The 26133-nt window shown below is 40.7% G+C and overlaps 7 protein-coding genes across 9 annotated transcripts in view; 4 read left to right on the top strand and 3 right to left on the bottom strand.

Annotated features, from left to right (window-relative positions):
- Positions 1-14: 14 nt before the first annotated feature.
- On the top strand, positions 15-5417 carry LOC111602313 (kelch domain-containing protein 10 homolog). Its single transcript, XM_023319316.2, has 3 exons — positions 15-1443; positions 3582-4133; positions 4209-5417. Exons 1-3 carry the CDS (start codon positions 598-600, stop codon positions 4638-4640), a joined length of 1830 nt encoding a protein of 609 aa, XP_023175084.2. The 5' UTR covers positions 15-597; the 3' UTR covers positions 4641-5417.
- Positions 5418-6369: 952 nt separating this feature from the next.
- On the top strand, positions 6370-6983 carry LOC111602369 (ragulator complex protein LAMTOR2 homolog). Its single transcript, XM_023319383.2, has 3 exons — positions 6370-6532; positions 6590-6776; positions 6846-6983. The coding sequence occupies exons 1-3, from the start codon at positions 6465-6467 to the stop codon at positions 6966-6968; spliced, it is 378 nt and encodes a 125-aa protein (XP_023175151.1). The 5' UTR covers positions 6370-6464; the 3' UTR covers positions 6969-6983.
- Positions 6984-7221: 238 nt separating this feature from the next.
- On the bottom strand, positions 7222-11039 carry LOC111602364 (pre-mRNA-processing factor 19). Its single transcript, XM_023319377.2, has 3 exons — positions 10889-11039; positions 9475-10828; positions 7222-7366 (listed from the first exon to the last, which is right to left on the bottom strand). Exons 1-3 carry the CDS (start codon positions 10905-10907, stop codon positions 7222-7224), a joined length of 1518 nt encoding a protein of 505 aa, XP_023175145.1. The 5' UTR covers positions 10908-11039.
- LOC111602366 lies at positions 7387-9468 on the top strand. The gene is made up of 7 exons (XM_023319378.2): positions 7387-7522; positions 7576-7652; positions 7714-7823; positions 8042-8669; positions 8727-8860; positions 8919-9162; positions 9225-9468. Exons 1-7 carry the CDS (start codon positions 7480-7482, stop codon positions 9420-9422), a joined length of 1434 nt encoding a protein of 477 aa, XP_023175146.2. The 5' UTR covers positions 7387-7479; the 3' UTR covers positions 9423-9468.
- A 72-nt stretch (positions 11040-11111) lies between the features above and the next one.
- Positions 11112-25387, top strand: LOC111602367 (mitochondrial ribonuclease P protein 1 homolog). Of its 2 annotated transcripts, none has more exons than XM_023319380.2 (3): positions 11112-12543; positions 24480-24500; positions 25214-25387. In XM_023319380.2, exons 1-2 carry the CDS (start codon positions 11186-11188, stop codon positions 24496-24498), a joined length of 1377 nt encoding a protein of 458 aa, XP_023175148.2. In that variant the 5' UTR covers positions 11112-11185; the 3' UTR covers positions 24499-24500; positions 25214-25387. The 2 variants fall into 2 exon arrangements, with proteins under 2 accessions (XP_023175148.2, XP_023175147.2); XM_023319379.2 differs by having other exon boundaries at positions 24480-24504.
- LOC111602363 (dynein assembly factor 3, axonemal homolog) lies at positions 12569-14642 on the bottom strand. Its single transcript, XM_023319376.2, has one exon. The coding sequence runs from the start codon at positions 14533-14535 to the stop codon at positions 12625-12627; it is 1911 nt and encodes a 636-aa protein (XP_023175144.2). The 5' UTR covers positions 14536-14642; the 3' UTR covers positions 12569-12624.
- Positions 22144-26133, bottom strand: part of LOC111602362 (NACHT domain- and WD repeat-containing protein 1) — a 29458-nt gene continuing 25468 nt past the window's right edge. Inside the window, exon 17 of one of the 2 annotated variants that reach the window (XM_023319375.2) lies at positions 22144-22811. In XM_023319375.2, coding sequence (XP_023175143.2) covers positions 22771-22811 — 41 coding nt within the window. In that variant the 3' untranslated portion in view covers positions 22144-22770. Of the gene's footprint in view, positions 22812-23844; positions 23957-26133 lie in introns of those variants that run through there. The other variant, XM_023319374.2, reaches the window with a different exon arrangement.

Genomic DNA, 26133 nt, shown 5'->3' with positions numbered 1-26133 from the left:
TAGTATTTTAGGGTAAAATTTGGAACACAATCTGCTTTAAGATATATTTTGGATTTTATTGTGTTACTTGAACTGCAGCTGAAATGTCGTGTGTGTGCAGTGCTTAAGCATAATCATATGTGCAATAACATCAACAAAAACGAGAAACAAATTCACAAAAAAAAAAACTTACGAACGCCATCTACCTGGAAATTTTAACAAATATTTAGCAAATAAAAATTGAGTGCTTAGGTAGTGCGTATATTTTTCAACATTCACAATCATAAAATACATACAAACATACCTATATATACATAACGTAACATGTGTGAGCGCGAGTGAGAGCAAAACGTCAACATGACAGCAACAACAACAACAACAATAGCAACAGCAGAGTAATAAAGAGAGAGAAAGATAGACAGAGAGAGAGAGAGAGCCCCTAGCCAGCTGTGCAGGTCGTCGTGGTCGATTTCTGTTTTTAGGCTCCCCCAATAAGGAACAAAATTTTTCAGTCAAAATTTTGTTATTTATATTGAGCTGCGGCTAAGCGATTGTCATAGAATAAATATTATCTAAAAAATTGTTCGTTATTGAATTAAGGTTGTAATACAAATTGTTATGCACATATTCAATCTGTACAAACTGAAGTGCATCATTTTACACACGCTGCGTCATACTTGGACTTGGACATTCGTTGTATTTGTCGCCAAGCTACTCAATAATTGGCGTTGGAAAGCGATAAATCGCCAGGAGCAGCCCCAGCTCCATAATAACAACAATAATAACGTGATGGAACAAGAAGTCCAAGACGATGCGCCGGAAGCGCCAGAGCAACATCAGCAGGAGCAGCAACTCGATGAGAATCAGGCCGAGTATGCCATGATCAATGCAATTATTGCAGACGAGCCAATGGATGCCAGCGATGTGGAGAACGAAGATGCTGATGACGACATAGACATCGATGACGAGGACGGTGATGTCGATGACGATGAGAACGATGTTAGCGACGAAGATGAATCTGATCCCGAATTGGAGGAAATGTATTCCGATAACGATTGGACAACATCGAACGATGAGAGCGAAATGTCGACAACCACATCGAATGTCGGACTGGGACCGTTTGAGCCCATTATACCACTGTCCACGCGACCAATGTACAGCTTCCAGCCAGCGCGTTTGATCAAGTGCCAGTTTAAGGATAAGCATTGCATTGGAGGCTTTCCATTAGGACGCAGTGGTCATCGTATTATTGCATCCAAATCGCATCTCTATTCGCTTGGTGGTTATAATCCGCGCAGTGCACTGACGGCCGCCAGGCGCGGCAGGTGCCTGCTCTTCCAGGAGCTCTGGAGCTACAATTTCGCAACAAATCACTGGTCATTGGAACTAAACGCGGACAACGCCAGCAATATGCCAACTGAGCTAGCTTCCAATGCGCTTGCCATTCACAACGATGTGCTGATTGTGAGTATTGAAATATATATGTTTACGGTGTGACTATGTGACTATGTGCAATAGAGAGGCAAAGAGAGAGCACAAGTTTCTAAGTCGACTAACAATTGCTCTTTCAGTCTTGCATGCTAATATATACTCAATATTTACCAACGTATATCTGCGAATTACTCATTTCCAATGGGTGCAGTGTACAAAAATAGATGAAACTGTGTGCATGTGTGTTTGTGTATTTAAAAATACTAACACAACTTTTGTTAGTGGTGGCATTTCGCCTCCCACACACATCGCCCATCGCCCTTGTCGCACACGCTAAACTGGTTTGAGTTTGGCACAAACGCAAACAACAAAACATAATCGTAGTTGTAATCGCTATCGTGCGACATAATTTGCATTCGTCGCATCGCTGGGCGCCGATCCGATCGACGTCAACGTCAACGGTAGTCTCCGTCACTGGCGTTGCCACAGCCTGGGCTCAATGCCACGCCCGACACACAACGCTACACGTTGCTAGTCCACTCACTGTGTGCCTTGCTTGCTTGCTTGTGCTTATCCGCTCTCGCTTTGTTTATGCATTCTAAACATTCGACTGCCCCTCGCCCCCACCACTAACAAAAAATAAAATAAAATAAAAACATACATACATACACACACACACACACACACACACACACACACACACACACATACATACATATATTAAAAGCCAAACAGCTGCGCGCTGTCCGCTGATTATGTTGCTATCTCTTTTATGCGCATGCCCAACGCCTGTAGCTCATCCCTCTTGGCAACTACGCAGTTGTTGTTTATGCTACTGCTACTGCTGCTGCATGCAACAACTTGTTTACCAGGTTTTCCCCTTGTTACCGCCCCCCCCCCTCTATTTTGCTACTATGAAAAGCCCCCACCTCCCAACATTTGGCTCCACTTCATGAGGCTGTGGCTTGCGCGCGCTTTTTCTTTTGACGTTTTTTTTAACGTATCACATACACATATATTTCTATGGCGTCTGATTGTCTTGTGGTTGTAGCTTTTACTAGGTTTACCGTATAATTCAACTTCAGCATCCCCGCCAGCATTCACCTGGCTACTTAAGTGGCCCAAATTCAATTTTCGTTGCGCACTAACACTGGAGAGAAGACAATCAAAAATAAGAGAGAGGCCAAATTATAATAGATATATAGCTTAACTAAATATGTATGTATGTGTGCATATGTATATGTATCAAACATGAGCTGAGTAGCTCTGTAAAGGGCAAAGAAGTATATTACTCTAAAGCCAGCTATGTGCATACAGTAGAGCCTTGCTAATTCGAACACTCTCAAGTCAATACGTTCCCTCATTCATTAAAAAAATCTCTAAAATGTACAGTAAAACCCATATGGCACTGACGGATTACATATCACAAAAATGTTCAATCTCCACGAGAAAATGTCTACGTATAAGCGAAAATCACACAGCGCGAGTGCACGCATTAGGCAGACACAACCGACTTGGATTTGTCTCATACACTTCCCCATTCTTTCGCTCTCTCTCTCCCTCTCTGAAGGTCAAGCTCTCTATAGCATGCAAGGCATTAACTACGGCTAGCTGAAAGTTGATCGAGTATGCTCTCCAAATTTAGAACTATCCATGTTCTCTGTTGTCCAGTTATTCGCATTACATTGTATTGGTAAAATGTTGAGCATTAATTAGGCCCCTTTTGTTGAAGCATATCCGAGTAGCCTCTTCAGCATTTCAGATTTGGTTTTGTCGACTTTATGCTGGTTGCACTGCCCAAGCTGCGAGTGCACAATTAGTTTTAATTAGAAAGTTAATCCGATAACATTGAGGCCCGCTTTCATAGACTTTATGTATATACATATTTGTATGTATGTATGCATTATGTATGTATATATATTCTCTCAAGAGCATAAATTTACCTTAATGTAATACTCAGTGCATACACATGTTTCTGCTTATCGTCTTTTCTGCCCCTCTATTTGCTACTCAGCTTTTGATAAGCATGCAGCTTCTTTGTTGCATGCTTTATCTCTTAATTAAATGCAGCAGCAGCAACAGCAACAGCAGCGTGCGTTTCTTTACATTTGTTTCCGCTTTAAGTGAAATATTTTTTGGATAAACTCAATTAATTGTTGTTCTGCTTGCAGTCACATGGCGGTACAGGGTATCCCTTTGGTGAGTCCTGTTCGAATGATTGCTACGTGTACCGTACGAACGATGGCAACGCTGGCGTCGAACGCTTGAAAGTTAGTGGCGATCTGCCCACGGCGCAGTATGGACCTGGCATTGTTATACATAAGCACTATTTGTATACGATTGGTGGAACGACGGGCTTCGATTATTCCTGTGATGTTTATCGCTTGGATTTGCGCACCAAGGTGTGGGAGAACGTTTACATCTGCCGGCCAGAGATGCGCGACGATCCAGAGGGGCGCTATCGACATGAGGTCGTCTACGACGGCAAGCATATCTTTGTGCTAGGTGGCGGCACCTCGAATTCAGTATACGATCTACAGCGTATACCGGCCTATAATCTGGATGCAAATAGCTGGGATTACTTTGATACGCAACCGGATCGAAAGAGCGGAGCATGGAGCCAAAACGACAAGGGCTATCCGAGACCGCGCAAATGCTTCTCCTGTGTGCAGCATCAGTCATCCAATGGCGACATTGAGGCTTTTATCACTGGTGGTCTGCAGGTAAAATGCGCTAAATAACCACATAAATAACAACAAATGGAACTCATCTCTCTCTGTTTATCTCTCTCCTTGTAGGGCGACTTTTCGACCTATTTCTCAGACATATGGAAGCTGAATTTGCGCACTAAACAATGGTCCATCATACAGACGGCCAGCTTGCCTCGTCCGTTGTATTTCCACTCGGCAGCGCATTCAGACAATGGTTGCATGTACATTTTTGGCGGCATCGAGTACAACGACAAGGAGACATTGAAGCGTCGCAATGATCTCTACAAAATGTGGATGACCATACCAAAGTTAAGTGAAATCTGCTGGGATGCCATTACCTACTACAATGATAATTTGGATCTGTACGATCGCAAGGCTCTGCTAAGTGCTGGCATACCCAAGAGTTTTACGGAACGCCTGCCGCCACAACGTCTCTTAACGGAGAAGGGTGAACCAGGCTCGACTATAATGACATCCTTGTACTCAATTCCGAAACGTGCCCGATCCCAAATGCAATAATTGGCTAGCATCAGCAAATGAGCTTTAAATCCCAATCCCTGCCCAAAAAAATAAAGTTGTGAATTGAGATTATGGCGTGAGTGATTGTCCCTGTGGTGGAGTTATGTTTCGTTGTTTTTTTCTTTTTTGGTTCAAATCAAAGAAAAAAAAATCAAGTTCAAGAAAAAAAATTTAGTTTTGTGAGCGCGCGCTGTGATCGAATACGAAGGACATTTATATTTATATATACATAATGTGTATTTTGATATTTCGTAGAGTCGAGGAAAGGCGAAACATGTTTTATTTAGCATGTAAATAAGACGTAAATATAGTTTAGTTTAGGCAGGAGGCAAATTTCTATGGGATATATCTTTCGAACAATAACCGGAATAATAAAACAAAACAAAACCAGAGTCCAGCGCACACAAACCAATTAAATACCCTATAAACATTTACTTATACTCTATAAATATATAATACCAGTATAATCCTTCAAGTATTGCTCTGCTCCTCTCACTCACACAAACACACACACACCAAGCAACACCTGCACCACTCACTTCCCTGAAGGCTACACCAAACAATCTCATATAGAGGAAGTATGTGCCAAGAGGCAATTAGTTCATAGAGAACCTTTTAGCCAATGTTCTCTAGAAACTATCCAATTAAGCAATTTACATACTTCCAATGTATTTTTTTTGTTAAAGTGTACATAATATTTAGATATATAGTTATATTTAATTTAATATTTAAGATTTGCGTCTTTATTGTGGCACCTTGGCCCAACATTTAAACAAAGTTTGCTCGATATTATAATATATATATATATAAAACAATATATATATATATATATATTAAGCCGCCCTTGGCTACAATTTCAGTTGATTTTAAGTTAATAAACGTTTTTAATGTAACAAAATAAATTTGATGGCGTCTTAAATCACAACGCATGTAATTTCCCCTCCCCTTTGTACAATCACTTGCAATCTATTGCGTCGCTGCTGACCTAGTTTATTTGTGACGACACCTATTCATGAATTCGACGCCTGCATTGAGTCCCTTAAAGGCTGAGTCATGCGCATTGCAAAATGCACCCCAAAAACAAACGAAGTTGGGGTGAAGCAGGTAAGCATTGGCCTTTGGAAAGATTGTACTTGGTGCTGCTGGTGGTGGTTGATAATCTAAACTGTTGCTGCTGGCCTTTGTATCGGGTGCACACTTTTCACTGCGCAAAAGGCCGTGACCTGGTTTATCAAAATTCATGACGTCATAAAACAGGGCTTAAAATTAATCAGTCATTGTGACAGCCGGAAGTGATTCTGTCCAATAAGTATGAGTACTATACTTTATGTATGCTGGTGGTAGATATGTTTGTTATTTATTAAACATTTGACAAATCTATGCTTTATTAGTTCTTATATTCTTAAAAAACAATTGTTGACTTGTTCGTTTAAATATTTGCGTGCTATTAAATGCCGCGCCATTCTTCTAACAGTCAATTACAGACAGACCCTATGCCAAATCATCGGTTATGGTGAATGTCGCTTCGCCGGTGTAAATTGTTTGCATATTCAATACTTATTGATAATAGTAATAAGAAAGCTTATTTAATTTCAAGTCAGGCAAAGTTCTCTGTATATCACATGCAGCATATTTAATATTTAGCAATATGTGTTTGCAATGCCTCTAAGCTCACATCGCAAATAAATGTTATTTTACATTCTGTGCGCTGTTAAGTTCTGCGCCATACTGTTAATCGAACATATGTTGTGGCTACGTTTATGGTGAATGATACATTTTCAAGGCGTAAATTGTTTGCTTGTTTAACAAATAATTAGGTTTACAATGCTAAAACCCAAAGCTTTAACCCAAGTCTTAAGTCAAGCCAATACTGGTGGCGTTGAAAATACCTTGTAAGTATAGTAGAGTACTGAGTGTAGCAGCTTATTAACTTCTAATGAGCCTTGCAGATTGCTTAGTCAGGAGGGCGCTCTGCTGGCCTATTCCGGCTATGGGGATAAGGATGCAAGGATTACGGCAGCCATTGCGAGCAATATTTGGGCTGCCTACGAAAAACATGGACGTAATGCATTCCGCGAAGATCGCTTAACATTTGTATTGATTGACTGCGAGTGTGGGCATGTTGCCATCACACAGGTGGGTGTCTCCCTGTCAGTGGGAGTATTTATTTACTTATTTTTTTTATCATAAATTAAACTTATGCAGGTGGCCAGTGTGCTGTTGTGCCTCTATGCCAAGGAGCATGTCGGGCTGGGCATGCTAAAACAAAAGACATTGTCATTGGCGGCATATTTGGAAAGGCCGCTGAAGCAAATCTCTGCGTCCTAACGAGCCATAGACGTATTAATATTGTCCTTGGTTTCGACTAGATCTAAGTGTAAATTTTGTTTTGTAGTTTATAAAAATCGAAACTTTCAGTTTTGGATCGGAAATAAAGAAGTCTGGTTTATTTACGCAGAAATTGAAGTTTACGCACAAAGAGAAGTAGTTAAATATGTTTACATATAAATTTATATAAATGTTGAACTTATGGCTAACTATATGGATCTCCGATGTCTTAAATTTAAACAATCCAACTTTATTATTCGATGGCATATAGCTTCAAAGTACGATCCATGCTGGTGGAGGCGATATACTGCGCATGCCTGCCAAATCTTACGCCGGTTGCGAGGGCCGTATGGTCATTAAATACCTTCAGATCCTGCCACTGTTTGCACAAGTAAACCCTGCAAAAAATGGAAATCGGAAATGTAATCAATAAGAGTTTTATTTCACCTTAGCAACACGGTAAACAAACCGCTTAAAACAATTTGCTTAGTTAATAATTAACTTGGCTTAAATGATGAAAAAGTTTAAGAGCAAAATTTATCGCAAATATGAAGGTAAGTCGAATATATATATGGATAAAGGTTTTTAATATATTCAATATTTTCAGATTACATACGTCCACAGGACTACTTGGAGCCGGATGCACCAAAAAGCATCAATCTCTGCATTGATGACTTTAATGCGGTAAGAAATTTGTAATTTGATTCTTTTTTTTGATTATAAGCTATTTGGAGATTCTTTGCAGCGCGGCGAAGTTGCCAATCCGCGTGCTCCTTGCGTGGTCACCTCTATAGATCCGGAATATATCAAGGATGCAGGTCTACAACGTCTAGCCAAGAAGTTTCGCATGAAAACGTGTGTTAATCACAATAAATCTATATATATATATATATCTATCTAGATATCTATATGCATATATCAATGTAGATATCTATCTATCTAGACATCTTTCTATATAGATATCTGTCTATCTGTATCTATCAATCTGTCTATAGATAGCTACTTATCCATATCCGTATTTTTATCTATCGTATATCTTATCTTATTCTAATCAACTCTTCCTCCATTTACAGTGACATCTTATTGCTACGCGAGATAACGCGTAACAAATTCATGTGTTATGCCACGCAGGAAATGTTTTTGGATAAAAAGCGGGAAATTGAGTATCAGAACAAGCTGTTCGAAGAAGCTGAAGAGTTTCGCAAGTTTGCCGATGACTCACTAATGAAAATGAAGGCAACCGAATTCAAGAAAATGCTTGAAGCACAAGAAACCCTTAAGAAGTTGAAAGAAAACAAAGTGGCTGAAGAGCTTAACCAGGTGAAGTTGCAGCATCAGCGTGTGCTAATGGAGGTGCAAGAGATATTTGGACGCTTTCAATATTTGCTTAAGCTGATTAGTTACTTTGATGACACTGTCGAACAGCAGACGGAGCAGGTGGACAGCAAACTATGCATGCCCAATCATATAACTAAGATGGTGATTAGCGAAAGGCATCCAGCTGGGCTGGAGCAAGTGAAGCAGGTGAATGACTATATGGAACATGTAATACGTCCCTATTTGGCAAAACGTAATCATTTAAATGCCGATATATGGATCGGGGGCTACGAACGCAATCGCATGAAGGTGGCCAATTACAACAAGAGATTTACACAACTGGCATTGCTCAATCATATTGTTAGCATGCTCCATGAGAAGGCCGTAAGTTCTTCAGCTTGAAACAATATATATGTGAATTGAATATTTCTTGTCTTGCAGGAGAAGACACAGAGGCGTAACGCAGGTGCTGTAGTTTTCCTCAAGGATCCAGAGTTTTTGCAACGTCGGGTTGCTGCACTGCAGCAACGCGCACTTGGATTGTTTGCAGACTACGAACAGTCCTACTGCAAGGAGTAAGTACTTATACCAATAGTTATTTAATATACGCATATATTATTTGGCCTACTCCAGCAAACTAAGCTTGAAACTGAATAGCATTGTGCCTGTTATACTGAAGCTATTGCAAAACAAAGTCGAGCCGGAGGCGCAGCAACCACGGAAACAGCCACCCAAGACACCGCCACAAAAACATTCCAAGCAGTGGCGTACACTGGATGATATGCGCGCGCCTGTGTCCAAAAAACCAACCGCAGTTTACAAGGACGAACAGGACACAACGTTGGCCAAAGTGGAGAAAATACAAACATTTGCCTTGGTAACTCCAATTTTCTCTCTTAATAGCCTATGTAGTCTTTAGCAGCTTATGTTTTTTTGCAGGAATTGTTGCGTAAATTGGATGCCATACCGCCAGATGAGCTGCGTCGCCTGGAGCAGAGTGTGCGTCGACGTATTGCTAAGCAAAAGGAAATGTCACGACGTGCTTTGGTCAAACAGAATCGTCTGCACAACTGGATGGAACACTTTAAGAAACATCATCGATTGCGGCAGGCGCTGCGCAACAAACACAAGGTTTGAGGACACTTCTACCACACGCATATATATATCTAAATAAAGTTAAAGCTCTCACCTGACATCCGTGCCTGCAATTGCTAGATAAGTGCCGCTTTGATCGAAGCACAGATCTTTCACCTCATAGCCATCGTCCAGTTGTATGGTCTTGAAGTTCTTCAGTTTTCGCAAATCCCACAGCTTAACGCAGGCATCGTCAGCAGCTGTAGCCAGATAATAACCATTCTCGGAGAAGGATATAGCCGAGATGGGTCCGGTATGGCCAGGGAAATTAGCTACATTGCTCTGTTCCTTCAGATCCCAGATCTTGACTTGTGAGTCGACTGTGCCAGTGCCAAAGATCAAGCCATCCGGATGAAATTGAGCCGTGGTTAGGCCCACCTCAGCCGTGTCAATAACCTTAGTAAGAAGACGTCCGGTGCGTATGTCTGAGAAGGCCCAGTGCTTGTCCGATGAGGTGGACAGCAAGTAGTCGCCAGTAGGATGCAGTGAGAGACCAGTGACGGGTCCTTCATGGCAGCGTAGTAGAAGCTGCGTCTGCGAGGTAGGAACATGCCAAATGCGTATGTTCATATCTGGGGAGCCGGTGATGACAGTATCCTCATTGGGATGGTAGATGACCTTGGTGATCTTTTTGGTATGACCCTTTAGTATAGCCACCACTTGTTCCGTGTCCTTGTTGAATACGGTGGCATTCTTATCATTGCCACCAGTCAAAATCTTGCTGTGATCAGCGCTGTTGATGTCCAGAGCCAGAATACCTGGCACAGAAGCCGAGTGCAAGCCAGGACGCGAAGCAACAGTCAGGAAGTTCTTTACTTGATCCGGCGTTACCAACTCCTCGGGCACAGTGCGTCCACGTCTCTTGCGCTCCTGCGTTAACACTGTGGCCTTGTCTTGAAGTTTCTGTATTACCTCGGCGCTCATGCCTGCCTGCTCCATTTGATGAGCACCACCTGCACCAGCTTCGGCAGCCAGTGAAGGCTCCGAAATCATTGAAGGAGCATTCACGATGCCGGCTTGAGGTTTGAGCGTAGCCAGAGCCTCACGCGCTGCCGTTAGCTCTTTTTTGAGACGCGCTATGACACGACAGGCGGCATCATGTTGATACAGCGCATGTGATAGCTCCTGACGTGTCGTCTGCAGCTGCTGGCGCTGTGTAAACGAGTGGATCATAAGAGCATCCCACTCATCTTGCATGGTTTTCAGTGTTGCCGGTATACTCGTAGCACTTGGCGGTTTTGGCTTTACTACGGCTGGCGTCTTGATTTCAATGAGTTCTTCTTGTTTCAAATCCTTGCCACTGATAGGATCGCAACCGTTCTCCAGTATATACTTCTCAATGACGCGTCTTTCGAAAACGGCGCCCGAGTGCGGCGAGATTACAGGCGACTCGGGTACCTCGTTTGTAACTGAAAAAAAAACGTTGATTAGTCTTAATATTAATGAGTACATAAGTAGGTTCAACTTACGTGCACAAACCAAAGCCATCGTGACAAATATTTAAATGTTTTCGTCTGCTTAAAATACGCTTTACAACTTTTACACACGTTTTCCAAGAGAAACAAGCGCAAAAATTGTCGGCAAGTGAAGCTTCTTCTTAACATTCCAATTCACAACGCAACGCAAACGTTTACACATATCGATAACTTATCGTTTAGCTGACGATGTCTGGCAGTAATTCAACTCAGCTGTTACAGTTATTTAAGTTCCGCGTGCTCATAAGTTTTCATCCAGTGCAGTATATTTTGTAAATAACTAATTGAAACATGCTAAAGAATGTTATACAATGGAGTACAGCTAGATTGCTGTTAAATGGAGCCACTCGAAGTGAAGTGAGACGTTGCCTATGCGCATCATTGACAATAAAGGCAAAAGAAAATGCTGCATTGGGGGAATCTGAGCTGGAACCGGCAAACAGAAGATATGGGAATCCCTTTGCACAAACCACGCCCACAACTCTGACAGATAATACTACAACTGAATCAGAAGAACAACGCGACAAGAGGCTTAAGGTATTGCAGCTGGAAGCAGACATAGCACATCAGGAAGGACGCCGTGTGCCAGCCTTAGAGTTCTTCAAGGATCATCACTGGGCTCATGTGCTTTCACTTCCAACCAAATCAGCACGCATCAAATACTATGGGTTTCTTTGGCAAATTGAAATGAAAAAAGAGTCGGAGAAACGCAAAAAGGAGCAGCGTGCCGAGGATACGGAACGTCGCTTGGCTGACCTGCGCAAGGAGCGTGAGGAAAACACACACATCATCTATGGCTTGGGCCATACGTCCATGTTTCTGCGGATCTACGATACGACCATTAATCATTGGCAGAATAACCGCTTGACACGCGCAATGCAATTCGCTCCGAAAATGGTATTCGATTGCTCCTACGATACGTACATGAATAATCGAGAAAGCTCAAATGCTGCCAAGCAACTGATGCTGAGCTTTGCAGAGAATCGCGCGAATGACGAGCCTTTCGACCTGCACTATTGCAATGCCAATTTAGCGGGTAGATGCATGCAGGGCCTTCAGCGTTTCATACCCACAATGCATAATCCAGAGTTTCCCATGAATGTGCATACCCAGTGCTTCACAGAGCTGTTTCCCAAAAGTCAGCTGGTGTACCTTACGCCCCATTGCCGTGAGGATCTAGTCACATACAATCCAGATGATGTTTACATAATCGGTGCCATGGTGGATACCGTGAACAATGAGCCGCTTTCACTGGCCAAAGCCAAACGCTTGGGTTTGCGCATGGCGCGTCTGCCCTTGGATCGCTACTTGCAATGGGGCTCAGGATCGGGTAAATCGCTAACCCTCAATCAAATGATAAATATCATGTTGGATATAAAGAAAACTGGTGACTGGGATACGGCACTGCGACATGTGCCACGTCGCAAGGTCGTCGATCTGGGCACAGAGCAATACGAACGTCGCCAAGCATTCAATAGGCGAGCTAATCAACTCAACGTGCGCATCGATCATTTGATTAAGTTGGGAAACGATCAAAATGAATCTACTGCCATTGAAAGGCCCCGAAAAGTGCGCCAACACAAAGAGGGATTGGAATTTGATTTACAGAGTTGGGCGACAGGCAAAAGGAAAACAACGAAACGAAACAAGTAAATAATATATATACTGGTATAAATCCATTGCATTTAATTAATTCTTTACTTAATGCTGTAGCTGAAATGCAAAATTAGTTAAGCATCCGGCGGGTCTTCTGACAGAGCGTCATGGAACTCAGTTTCACTACTATCCAATTGTTGTGGCCCATCGAGCTCTTTAACTCGCTGTTCATCTTGATATGTTCGTTTTGCAGCCTCATCGGTTATTTCCTCAATCACTAGTCCCTCTTCTTTTATTTTCCATTGCACGTCCGGGTTTTTAGTCTCATATTCGTGTAACTTCACCTGACTAAGTTGTCTTATATAGTCTTTCGTTGAATTGTCTTTGCTTATCAGTATTTGCTGTTCATTTTGAATCTCTTGTTTCGTTCTCTCTTTCTCAGTTGACACCTTTGTGGGAACCTCTTGAATTTCTTCTATTATTAAACCCTCCCATTGAGGCTCAGCTTGCATCTCCACCTTTTCATTTGGCTTCCTTGTTTGCTCGTCTTGTAACTCTTCTATTTGGCGTTTAGTCTCATAATTTTCCATTTCATCAAATTCCTTTTCCTTCACTTCCTCCGGCTGCTCGGGAAATTCATCCACATCGTCGCCAGGTCCGCCTGGCGTCTTCTTATATTTCAATTGCATATTTTTGGCATTGATAGCCTGATAGTTGAGGCATGGTCGCAAACCCGCCTCCTTAAATAGTTTCTTAGCCGTCGACTCGAACTTTTGTGTATGCTCATTGCGCTCCACAGTCAGCAGCTTCGTCTCCAGCACAAACAGCGATTGTTCACGCAGTGCACTAAAGAACTCTTTGCTCAAGAAAGTATAATAGTTGTAGGCAAAGAAGGCGACATCGAAATAGTTCTGCCAGCGAACTGCGCCCTTCTGCAGCTCCTTTATCTCCATGGGCGAAATGAAGTGGACCTCGACATTGGGCACTGGGATCCAGGGCTTGTCATAGCTCGTCTGCCCCTCGTTAGCATCGCATTCGTTGTGGGTGAGCAGTGGAGTCATCAGCAGCTTCGTGGAGCCGTAACGTCGCGAGATGTCTTTGTCGTGCTCGTAAACGGTTTGCGTTTGCAGCTCGTGAAAGAATTCGAGTAGATTGCGCTCGGTTATATCTGTGGCTCGATAGTCATTTTCGCCGTGCACCGAGTTATGCAGTCGCTCCTCTGTGCTGCGCAGCCCAAAGCCACAAAAGGGACCCGTCTGTATGTCACCCACATAGCCACGATGCAAAAAGGTGCGTCCGTTGCGTACGAGTCCCGCAGCAAATGTTTTGTTCGGCTTGCAGTGCTCGTATTCGGGAAACACAAAGGCTACTCCGGACTCTCTCCAATAGCGATACTCCTGCGAGCATATTTGCTGTGCTTCGCGACTCTTTAGCGTCATGCTCAGATCCCAGTCGAAGGCGCCTTCTCGATGATCGTAGCGAGATCCTAGCAAAGCGCGCACTCGCTGCTCCCAGTAGCGTTGTATGTCGTAGACCTGCTCCTGCGGCTGCCAATAGCTGAAGGCCATTTCCAAGCCGTCGCGCTCCTTGTACTTAAGCGCTTCAATGTTGATCATTGGAGCGAAACGTTGCAGCTGCTCCTCGTCACAGATCATGTTGAGCAAAGTGCGTGCTTTGGCCGCCACATAATGATGCGAACTGGGACGCAGCAGCGAATTGCCATAGATGTCCATGAAGAGATGCGCCTTGCAGACCAGGCTAAACGACTCAGGCGGCTCCAAAGCCAGAGCCAATAGCAACATATTCCTGGCCATAATCTCAACACAGGCATCCAGCAAATAGAACTTCAGCTTTGGCTTAGCCCCATGTGTATAGCGTTTGGCTAGAGTTTTGATAACATGCCTTGGATCTGCGCCACCACAGATGAGTATATTGAGAGCATCAGGCTGCTGCTCTGCCGCTTCTGCACACGGCTCATCCTTTATCTTAAAGGCTCTCAGGTACTCCTCGTACAGATCCAAAGCTGTGCTGAGACCCCAAAACATTTTGCTTTCAGTACTGAAAGAAAACTAAAGGAAGTTTCAATTGCTATTGCTGCAGCTACTGCTGCTGCTGCTGCTACTGCTACTGCTATTTGTTCGATTGACAGCAGTTGCCTGGACGACTGGACTGGGCGACTGCTTGACTGACTAGTTATACTATTAGCTATTGAGACGTTGCCCGGGCAACGTCTCTTGGCCTGCTTTGCATAAGCACCCGCTGTCATTTCATTGTTATGTGGGATTAGGTAGAGCAGAGCGGAAATTGGTTTTTGATATCTGTGTGCAGCAGGATGCGCTGCTGCTGGCGTAATCGTAATGCATTTTTTAGCATTCGCTTGGATGCTTTTAGCTGATTGCCAGCGAGCATTTGCAGCTTAAGCATATTGAACAAAAATACATAACTGAAGTGTGTGCGCGGGAATAACTACTTATTAAAATGATAAACAATATTGAATGCAATTCCCAAGCAACGGAGAAGCTGGCTCATAAAACTGATGTCAGCTAAGTTTCTTTCGTTCTTTTGTTTTCCTAAACGAGCTCCAGCTGTGGCACAGCAGCTTTTAATGCAATATATGGAGAATTATGCATGCCAAATGTAGCAAGAACTTGGAGCAAGAAACTGCTTAAGACCTCGCTTTCTCTCTCTCTCTCTCTCTCTCTGGCTGGGCAAGTGGCTTACTTAATCGTCATTTGCAGTTGGCTTGTGTTTAAGCGCGATAGTTTCTTTTCTCAGCTCAGCGCAACTTTCTAGCTCTCTGGCAAAAGCCCACAAAACTACACAAAAGTTCCTAATACATGCTCATTGTTGTGCCAAAAGTCCTGACAAAAGCGCACAGATTGCAAACTTTTTGGCAGCTGGTCGCCTTAATTGCGTGTGTGTGCCGCCTTCTCCTGCTCGTCATACGCTGCGTATGCGTGATATATGCCTTTGGCTTGTCATACGCTGTGTATGCGTGCTGCTTCTCCTCCTCATGCAGCTGCAATTACGCCAGTTCGAGAGTCGCTCGTGCAGCTAATGCGCCATCTAAGCACAAAATACACTAAAGTGATGAGAATTTGTTAAAGCTGGCAGCAAATTCTGATTCATCTAGCTAACAGTTTGCTGTTGCTGTTGGTGTGGTTGGATTGCAGCTGCTGCTGATGCTGCTGCTGCTGGTGCTCCTCAATTAGTCAGTGTAATGGCAGCTGCTGGTACACAGTCATGCACTTCATTTGACTGCGGTTCAATAAATACGAGCACAAAGCCGCACTGAATTCCATTCGAGCGGCACACAATTCATCACAGCATCAGTTTTCAATGAGTTTCGGTCGACAGGACTTGGCAGGCGCACAGTCCGTGCGGTTTGCCGCTGGCTAAAACAAAAGTAATTAGAAGCCCTCGGGCTAAAGCGAAAATGACTAAAAAGAATTCCACACAATAGCCGCTTCAGCAGCAACAAAAAAAAAACAGGGCAACACAAAAGCCAAAAAAAAGGTTAGTTAAGCCTTGCGGTTGCCACGATTTTTTTTATACATATATAAGAGAAAAGGCAGTCGAGTGTAGACAAAGCTAAATGTGTGGGCTATATACAGTTATATAAATATATATATATATCTATATATATATATATATATATATATATATATATATATATATATATATAGATATATATATATATTTATATAATATATATATATATCTATATATATAAATTAATATGTTGCTGGTCCAGCGATGAACTAGGCGTCGGTGGCAGGTCCAGCGTTGATCGGGTATTTATAGTCTTAATCAATAAGTTGCTGGTCCAGCTATGAGCTAGGCGTCGGTGGCAGGTCCAGCGTTGATCGGGTAATTATAATCTTCTTATGATGATTATGTTGGAGGGTTTGACTTCACCCCCTTTTCTATTAACTGGCCTTGTGGCTCAGCAATGATCAGAAATATAACAATTTGATTACGGCGGTGTGCCGGAGTAGTGCGGGTTTATTCTTCAAACTTCAATGCAAAACTGATTTTTAGCTACATAGAATATTTCACTTAAGCTAAGCCAAAACTCGCATCACACCACAATGTCATGGTCGGCAAGCCGACTCAGCAATCTTAGGCAATAACGGAAACTCTTGCAGTAAACAAAAGTATCTGGTTACCGCCGCTGACCATTGCAGTTATAGCGCGCTGATACAAAGTATGCAGTGTCGCAATTGCGAGGGCTGTTTCTTAACTTACGAAACACGCGATAGCGAGGGTTGGTTATAAACTTATGAAATACCCTATATTAAATGTTATGTGTTAACTACTCCCCCTTCAAGTGTAAGGCCGCCCTCGGCCGACCCAATTCCGGCGACGACTTCTCGTAATTGCTTCGCAGACTTCCTTGCGTCGATGAACCGCCAAAGGGTGAGGCCAATGCAGATTAAAGCACAGCATATACCTCCAATGATGAATGCCACACGATAAGCTTGATCAGTTCCGGCGTCTTTCTTGAATTGCTGTATCTCCTCCAAATTACGTTCATTTAAACGATGAAGATAAGGGAGGCTGAGGACATCTTGGCTGGCAGTGATGTTCAGCAAGGGAGAGTTGGCAATGCCCGGGACTCTATTGCGTACGTTGTTGTGGTTGTAAAACAGAGTCCCGTTGATCGCGACTCGGTCCCCGAACGTAATGAGATGCGTGCCGTGTACTTGGATTTCAGTGCCGTTATCCACCTGGATCCTTGCGGACCCGTCGTTAAGAATGATGATTCCATCATCTACGTGGGTGATTATTTCCAGGTTGCTCGGCTGGATTTCACAGTGTGCCGTGCCACCTGCATGGAGCTCTTTGGCACATGAACTCTCTAATGCCAGACGACAAAAGGTGGCTCCAGGTGAAGCGGTGCAACTCTGCAGTGTGTGGGTTTTTCCATCGCATTCGGCTATGACGTTGTCAGGCAATCGCAATATGAAATTCTTGTGAATGACAGGATAAATCGTAATTTTTCTGCAAGCTTGTTTAATATGATTTAAATTCCAAAAAAAAAATTTTTTTTTTTTTTTTTTTTTTTTTACGTTGGGCGCCAATTAATATGTTGCTGGTCCAGCGATGAACTAGGCGTCGGTGGCAGGTCCAGCGTTGATCGGGTAATTATAATCTTCTTATGATGATTATGTTGGAGGGTTTGACTTCACCCCCTTTTCTATTAACTGGCCTTGTGGCTCAGCAATGATCAGAAATATAACAATTTGATTACGGCGGTGTGCCGGAGTAGTGCGGGTTTATTCTTCAAACTTCAATGCAAAACTGATTTTTAGCTACATAGAATATTTCACTTAAGCTAAGCCAAAACTCGCATCACACCACAATGTCATGGTCGGCAAGCCGACTCAGCAATCTTAGGCAATAACGGAAACTCTTGCAGTAAACAAAAGTATCTGGTTACCGCCGCTGACCATTGCAGTTATAGCGCGCTGATACAAAGTATGCAGTGTCGCAATTGCGAGGGCTGTTTCTTAACTTACGAAACACGCGATAGCGAGGGTTGGTTATAAACTTATGAAATACCCTATATTAAATGTTATGTGTTAACTTATATATCTATATATTTATATATATATATATATAGCTATATTTGAATTCATTGTTTAGCAAAGCAAAAGTACAATAGAATTTTCTGATATTATGCAGCGGCAGCTGAAAACTTTTATTATAAATAATTGCACTCAGCTTTTTTCATAGGAGCAATCATAAATTTGAGTGAAAATGTGAACAAACTATTCGCAGGCTCTCGACTTTTCCAGGCAATTTTAAATTTTGTTTAATTAATTCATTATTGTAGCACAGCTTAGACTGCGATAGGTATATTATAATTATATATATTAATTTTGCATAAATTTCTTTTTAGTTTAATGAGCTTTCGATTCTCGAGTTATGTATAGAAAATTCAAGTTGCGAGTTTTTCTTTTGCTATTGACTCAATTTTCAAAAGTGGAAAAACTGTAAAATATTGTTAAAAGCATTGAATTAATATTAATACACATTTGAAATGAAAATTCTTTAAAAATCTGTTCAAAAATTCACATTTAGTCAAAGTTTTCAAATAGTTCAGACTCGAATGCGATAAAAAAATTATAAAATTAAATCACATTTCTTTTAAAAATTTGCCAAAGTTTTAGAAAAGAAATTTTGATTGCAAATCTTTAGTTATAAATGGTAAAAATCGAATATATATGTAATATATAAGAATTTATTATTAAATTATTAAATTCTTATATTATATTCATATATTATTATTTTAATATAATTTATATATTATTTTATTTTATGATTATTTTTTATATTATGTTATTATATTATTATATTATTATATTAATTTATTATTATATTATTATATTATTATATTATTATATTAAGCAACCGCAACCAGTTGCTTGTCTGCTTTTAACAGAACGTCTTAAAGCCTTTAAGGCGCTCTTTAACGACATTCGTGGCAATCATATATGTCCTTACAACTATTAATTTATGTGTGTAAATGTATTTAGTTCAAAGGACGAAATGAAAATCGAAATATGTTACTTTGTTTCGGTCAAACAAAAGTTTAAATAACAATCGATGGGAAGAGCAAGTGCGAGTGCGAGTGTGTGTGCATGTCTATGAGTTTATATATGTATATATACATATACATATATATATATATGTGTGTGAGTTTATATATGTATATAAATTAATATGTTGCTGGTCCAGCGATGAACTAGGCGTCGGTGGCAGGTCCAGCGTTGATCGGGTATTTATAGTCTTAATCAATAAGTTGCTGGTCCAGCGATGAGCTAGGCGTCGGTGGCAGGTCCAGCGTTGGTCGGGTAATTATAATCTTCTTATGATGATTATGTTGGAGGGTTTGACTTCACCCCCTTTTCTATTAACTGGCCTTGTGGCTCAGCAATGATCAGAAATATAACAATTTGATTACGGCGGTGTGCCGGAGTAGTGCGGGTTTATTCTTCAAACTTCAATGCAAAACTGATTTTTAGCTACATAGAATATTTCACTTAAGCTAAGCCAAAACTCGCATCACACCACAATGTCATGGTCGGCAAGCCGACTCAGCAATCTTAGGCAATAACGGAAACTCTTGCAGTAAACAAAAGTATCTGGTTACCGCCGCTGACCATTGCAGTTATAGCGCGCTGATACAAAGTATGCAGTGTCGCAATTGCGAGGGCTGTTTCTTAACTTACGAAACACGCGATAGCGAGGGTTGGTTATAAACTTATGAAATACCCTATATTAAATGTTATGTGTTAACTACTCCCCCTTCAAGTGTAAGGCCGCCCTCGGCCGACCCAATTCCGGCGACGACTTCTCGTAATTGCTTCGCAGACTTCCTTGCGTCGATGAACCGCCAAAGGGTGAGGCCAATGCAGATTAAAGCACAGCATATACCTCCAATGATGAATGCCACACGATAAGCTTGATCAGTTCCGGCGTCTTTCTTGAATTGCTGTATCTCCTCCAAATTACGTTCATTTAAACGATGAAGATAAGGGAGGCTGAGGACATCTTGGCTGGCAGTGATGTTCAGCAAGGGAGAGTTGGCAATGCCCGGGACTCTATTGCGTACGTTGTTGTGGTTGTAAAACAGAGTCCCGTTGATCGCGACTCGGTCCCCGAACGTAATGAGATGCGTGCCGTGTACTTGGATTTCAGTGCCGTTATCCACCTGGATCCTTGCGGACCCGTCGTTAAGAATGATGATTCCATCATCTACGTGGGTGATTATTTCCAGGTTGCTCGGCTGGATTTCACAGTGTGCCGTGCCACCTGCATGGAGCTCTTTGGCACATGAACTCTCTAATGCCAGACGACAAAAGGTGGCTCCAGGTGAAGCGGTGCAACTCTGCAGTGTGTGGGTTTTTCCATCGCATTCGGCTATGACGTTGTCAGGCAATCGCAATATGAAATTCTGATTTAAATTCCAAAAAAAAAATTTTTTTTTTTTTTTTTTTTTTTTTTTTTTTTTTTTTTTTTTTTTTTTTTTTTTACGTTGGGCGCCAATTAATATGTTGCTGGTCCAGCGATGAACTAGGCGTCGGTGGCAGGTCCAGCGTTGATCGGGTATTTATAGTCTTAATCAATAAGTTGCTGGTCCAGCGATGAGCTAGGCGTCGGTGGCAGGTCCAGCGTTGGTCGGGTAATTATAATCTTCTTATGATGATTATGTTGGAGGGTTTGACTTCACCCCCTTTTCTATTAACTGGCCTTGTGGCTCAGCAATGATCAGAAATATAACAATTTGATTACGGCGGTGTGCCGGAGTAGTGCGGGTTTATTCTTCAAACTTCAATGCAAAACTGATTTTTAGCTACATAGAATATTTCACTTAAGCTAAGCCAAAACTCGCATCACACCACAATGTCATGGTCGGCAAGCCGACTCAGCAATCTTAGGCAATAACGGAAACTCTTGCAGTAAACAAAAGTATCTGGTTACCGCCGCTGACCATTGCAGTTATAGCGCGCTGATACAAAGTATGCAGTGTCGCAATTGCGAGGGCTGTTTCTTAACTTACGAAACACGCGATAGCGAGGGTTGGTTATAAACTTATGAAATACCCTATATTAAATGTTATGTGTTAACTTATATACATATACATATATATATATGTGTGTGTGTGTGCACAGCATAAAGATTTGTTTTACTCTTTGTGTATTGTAACCGAAAATGGGTTTATGTTTCCTCAGCTCAATGTCAACCACACACATACACACACACACATACACACATACAGGCACACACAGGCTTAACCCACATTACAATTTGGGTCTCAGGTTGCCTGTTTTGTGGCTCGTCTCCCTCTCGCTCCACTTCCCTTGCTGTCTCTGACGCACCGACTGTTATCAAATGCTTTCATTGTCAATGTTTTGCGCAAACTTTTCTCATTAGACAGTGCAAACAAAATGGCTGAGTCTGCGGCTCAGTTGGCCCGCTTTGTTAGCCATTTGACATGCAGCAGTAGCAGCAGCAGCGCCAGCAACAAGGCCAAAAACACGGTGTCGTGTGTAATAAAAATGTTGCTGCTGCTGCTGCCGATCAAATAAATCGAATATGCTTGCTACTCACCTGCATAAATTACCTGTTAATCAGCGCTAAGCAATTAGTTATTTCGATCATTAGCCAACGTTTCAGCTGCATCATTAATAAAAGACAATTTCTTGTTGCTGTTACGCAGTAAAGTTTAATTTAATTCTTGTAATAGACATAGACAGTGTGTGTTCTCTATTTAGACTCGGCTTCAGCCTATAGCTTTATGTGTGTGTTCTCTCTAAATACTACAAATTGGGGTTTTTTTTCCTTGGTTTTTGTTTTTGTTTCGTTCTGATTGTCAGATAGTTATTGAAGTTGATCTAAGATGCGTGCGAAACTGATAGAAAATAAGTGCGCTTAGAACAGAGTCGATGCTTAAACTAAATACACACGAAACACATGGATATGTGCTAAATAACTACACATATATATGTATGTATATATATATACCTGTTTATGTATATATATATATTATACACATTTACTTAATATTTACAATGCTGAACAGAACTGAAGTCAAATGAGCTCTTCGATTAAGTTGTTTATAAATTTCTAGTCAGCATTTGTTGTGGCATTACTTTTGTGACAAACTGTTAAATTTCTTGACTGTTTGTTTAATTTTCTTTCTTATTTTCTTTCCTTCTTCTTTCTTACTTTCTTTCTTTATTTGTTAAGCATAGTTACGCTTTTAACCCCTTTTGAAGTTTCTGTGGCTTTTCGCTATTTGTGTCCTCTATATAAACTACTTGCTATATATAATTGCAACAACTTGTTGTTGTTGTTGTTGTTGTTGTTGTTAGTTTTTTGTTAAGTACATAAAACATTCTACAACATTAAAATTTCAAAATTTGTTCACTTACAGAGCTAAATTCTATAAAGTCTGAGACGGTGGTTTTTGCTTTTAGAGACTACGGTTTTTAGAAAGGGTTTCTAGCACAACAAAACATTTGAGTTTTACTCGAGTATAAAGAGAACTTAGTCAACTTGAACGAAAAGACGAAAAGACAATATATATTAAAGTAAAGTTTTAAGAAATCTATAAAACAGAGATCACTTGAGTTGGGGCTTGGTATGTGTGTGTGTGTTTGTTGAAGCCAATTGCTCAATTATTGCTTAACATTTAAAACATTTACTTAAACAACTATTATAATTAACTGTTTTGCATTAGCCAAGTGTGTGTGTGTGTGTTTTAGGCCTTATCCCTTATGGTATCCTCCTCCTCCTGTAGCGAAGTGATCTGTCGTGAGGAATAATTATAAAGGAAATATTATATATAATATATGATAAGAGCAAATCGTATACAGTCAAGAGAAATGTTGATGATTTTGCTAATTATTGCGTTACTACAGTTGTTTTTTCTTGTTTAGTATAACTAACTAAGAGAAACTAAATAGTTTTTAGTTGCAGGTGAACAAAATAAAGGAGAGAAAACTAAATCAAATGTGATTGCAAATCAAATTGCAAAAGCATCTCTAGGAGATCTATGACAAATTTGTGATATTTATATATGTATATATATATATATGCTATATGCTATATGCTATATGTATAGGGCATATCAGCTAATGCTACTTACTTGAGCCAGTTCGCAGCTTTGACCGCAGATAAAGAGAATTTTTTTTGTTTTGTTTTTTTTTTTTTTTTTTGGGGTAAACATGGCCAACAACTAAGTGTACGAATTATAGCTTAATTAATCTTTATGCTTAAATTTGTTTATGCTTTTTATTTATTTATAGTTTTTATATAGATTTCAAAAATATTTCAGCATTTGCAGTGAGGTATGCTAGTATCTTTGAAAGGTAATGCGGATCGCGGGTCTAAATCGATTTATAATAGCCCCGTTTAGATAAGATGGTATATGTGTGTTAGCTTGTATTTTGTTAACAGACTAAAAGAACTCGTCGAAATCGTCTAGAAAGTACAAATTGAATCAATTAAGCACGTCATAAAGATATAAATTTGAAAAATTTTGAGCTAGAGTCGGATGAGAAGGGCGCAAATTTTGTTGGATATTGTACGGGTTCGGTGCGCGCAGTGTTTAGCTGCTGGAATGTGCTAAACTGACAAAGAGAGAGGGAGAGGGGGAGTTTGAGAGAGCGAGACAGAGCATGCCAAATATCAAGTAGAGAAAAAGAGAGAAAGAGAGAGAATTGCAGTTTTCTATGCTGTCGAGTTATTGTTGCTTTTAACGTTGTTTTAGCCAAGTAATAAATTGTAATTGATAAATATTTTGTTATTTGATTATTTATCATACGCAGGCGTTGCTGTTGTTGTGTTGTTGTTGTTATTGCAGTTGATGTTGTTGTTGTTGTTGCTGTTGTTTTTACTGCTGTGATGCATGCTGCAGTGAGCTGCGGGAACTGGTTTTCAAACTGGTGGTAGCTGATGTTGGTTTGTTGGGTGGTTGTGGTTGGTTGGCAGTTGGCATTTTGGTTGGAAATGAAAGAATTGCATTTCATTTTATTTTGGCAGTGGTTGCTATTGCCAAAAACAGAAACACACACACGCACACACAGAGCGAAAGCGAGAGCAAGAGGAAGAGAATATGTGTGTGTGTGTGTGTGTGTGTGTGTGTATAACCAACAAGTTGAGTTGCAAAAGCAACTTAATTTAACAAAACTTGAATAAACTGTCAAATTTATATATACACATCGAGAGTTAGAAAGAGAGAGAGAGAGAGTGTGTGTATATGTCTGTGTGAGAAGTGAGTGAGTGAATAAGAGAAACGAACGGGCATAAAACTTTCGATTGGAATCAATATATATATATAACATATATGATGATTGTAGCTTTTTTAACTTAACTCTGTTATAAACATAGCATATAGTAACATTTACATATGATACAAAAACTTTTCAATTTATATTTGATTTTCTTTTCTTTCTTCTCTGATTGCTTTTTCCAGGTTTGATGACGGCGCTTAGACGTACGTAAGTAAGCAACAAAACATGCCTGAAGGGTGTGTGTTTGTGTGTGAACTGAATTGATGAATTGTTAAGCTGTGGAAACGTGGAAACTGCGGCAACGCAGCGCTTACCTCGACACAGATTTTTAGCGAAGTTTCACATTTGGACTATTCGACGGAAAATTGCAGTTGCATGTGCAATTTATTGATTGCCTTTAATTCAATTAAATGACGCGATTAAATTGATTAAAAACGTTGCCGGGCAACGTGTGGCGTATGCCACACACACACGCACGAATGCCATAAATTGCCATCAACTGAATTTCAGCACGATTAACTCGATAAAAATGATACAAAACGTAAATGGTGTGTGCTTGTGTGTGAAATAAAATATATATATCACGCCTTAAAGCGGAACTCGTATGCAATTTAAGCGCTGACTAGAAGCTTTAACTTGCTAAATACTTACCTTTCAGTTCGAATTGTCTGCCTTTTGCTTATGGATAAAATATACGTAATTTGTTTATAATAAAAAGATAAACACTACACATAAAATACTATAACATATTTTAAGAGCGAACTAACTGCGCATAGTTACAATGCAGGAAATAATGTTGAGAAAGAAAAATGTAATAAAGATTTGACTTATAGAGCTTTACAATTGTAAACAAGTTTATCTTGTCGAGTCTCTCCAATTTATCTAATATGTTTATAACATATTTGTATCTTTTCAGATCAGATGCTATTACCCTACCGAAGTGCGAACAGTCTGGAATCTAATCTGCCTGCAACCATAGCCGTGTAAACACTATTTAAAACAATAAACAACCATTTTATAAGTTCTACACGTAGCTGTATATTTGTTTTTAAAAGTTATAAATAAATTAAATAGTTTAAGTAAACAACAAATTTGTTAAAGTTAAGAGAATATAATAAATAATAATAATAACTAAAAAACCTAATTTTCTTTACTTCAAGGGGCCATTTTTCAATTCCAAAAATCAACGGTCGAAACGTTCCTAACCTAAAGACTCAGCTAAAATACCAGGCGAGCAGAAATGGCTAGAAAGTAGCTAAAAACAATGCAGAGAAAAAACCATAGCATACCCAACAGGGGCAACCGTTGCGGCCGGCTGGCTGCCGAAATTTGCATGAAAATACAGCTAAAATACCAGACGAGCAAAAATGGCTAGAAAGTAGCTAAAAAATTTGAGAACAAAGAATTATAGCATACCCAACAGGGGCAACCGTTGCGGCCGTCTGGCTGCCGAAATTTGAATGAAAATGCAGCTCAAGTACCAGGCGAGCAGAAAGGGCTAGAAAGTAGCTAAAAAATTGTAGAGAAAAAAATATAGCATACCAAACAGGGGCAACTCTTGAGACCACACTAAATTTTGTTGCATATCCAGATGGGGCTACTTTGGCGACGTTAGTCGCGAAACCCTCCAGAGTACACAAGAAAAAGTACTTATTGCTCAGCTGTTTGAAGGACTTTCGTCCTTTTGATTGCTGATTATTTATGATGACATTGGGCACTCTAATTGGTCCAAAGGACATGTCGATAGTCCTTCAAATGGCCGAGATAAAATGGCTGTTGGCCACTTTTCGACCATACCCCTTGCAAAAATTGGAAGCAAAATTTTTGGTCGAAAAG

The sequence above is a fragment of the Drosophila hydei genome, unplaced genomic scaffold, assembly GCF_003285905.1.
Source record: "Drosophila hydei strain 15085-1641.00,03,60 unplaced genomic scaffold, DhydRS2 tig00008122-arrow-pilon, whole genome shotgun sequence".
Classification (NCBI taxonomy): domain Eukaryota; kingdom Metazoa; phylum Arthropoda; class Insecta; order Diptera; family Drosophilidae; genus Drosophila; species Drosophila hydei.
This window is presented reverse-complemented; position numbering and strand designations above follow the sequence as displayed.

Bases quoted from the DNA above. Each gene is read 5' to 3' on its own strand.
- LOC111602313 (XM_023319316.2), top strand. From the start codon at position 598: ATGCACATATTCAATCTGTACAAACTGAAGTGCATCATTTTACACACG. The intron at 1,444-3,581 runs GTGAGTATTGAA...TTCTGCTTGCAG, and splicing joins TTCACAACGATGTGCTGATT to TCACATGGCGGTACAGGGTA. The intron at 4,134-4,208 runs GTAAAATGCGCT...CTCTCCTTGTAG, and splicing joins TTATCACTGGTGGTCTGCAG to GGCGACTTTTCGACCTATTT.
- LOC111602369 (XM_023319383.2), top strand. From the start codon at position 6,465: ATGCTAAAACCCAAAGCTTTAACCCAAGTCTTAAGTCAAGCCAATACT. The intron at 6,533-6,589 runs GTAAGTATAGTA...TGAGCCTTGCAG, and splicing joins GGTGGCGTTGAAAATACCTT to ATTGCTTAGTCAGGAGGGCG. The intron at 6,777-6,845 runs GTGGGTGTCTCC...AAACTTATGCAG, and splicing joins GGCATGTTGCCATCACACAG to GTGGCCAGTGTGCTGTTGTG.
- LOC111602366 (XM_023319378.2), top strand. From the start codon at position 7,480: ATGATGAAAAAGTTTAAGAGCAAAATTTATCGCAAATATGAAG. The intron at 8,861-8,918 runs GTAAGTACTTAT...GGCCTACTCCAG, and splicing joins GAACAGTCCTACTGCAAGGA to CAAACTAAGCTTGAAACTGA. The intron at 9,163-9,224 runs GTAACTCCAATT...GTTTTTTTGCAG, and splicing joins AAATACAAACATTTGCCTTG to GAATTGTTGCGTAAATTGGA.
- LOC111602364 (XM_023319377.2), bottom strand. The intron at 7,367-9,474 runs GTGAGAGCTTTA...CATTTTTTGCAG, and splicing joins ATTGCAGGCACGGATGTCAG to GGTTTACTTGTGCAAACAGT.
- LOC111602367 (XM_023319380.2), top strand. From the start codon at position 11,186: ATGCTAAAGAATGTTATACAATGGAGTACAGCTAGATTGCTGTTAAAT.
- LOC111602363 (XM_023319376.2), bottom strand. From the start codon at position 14,535: ATGTTTTGGGGTCTCAGCACAGCTTTGGATCTGTACGAGGAGTACCTG.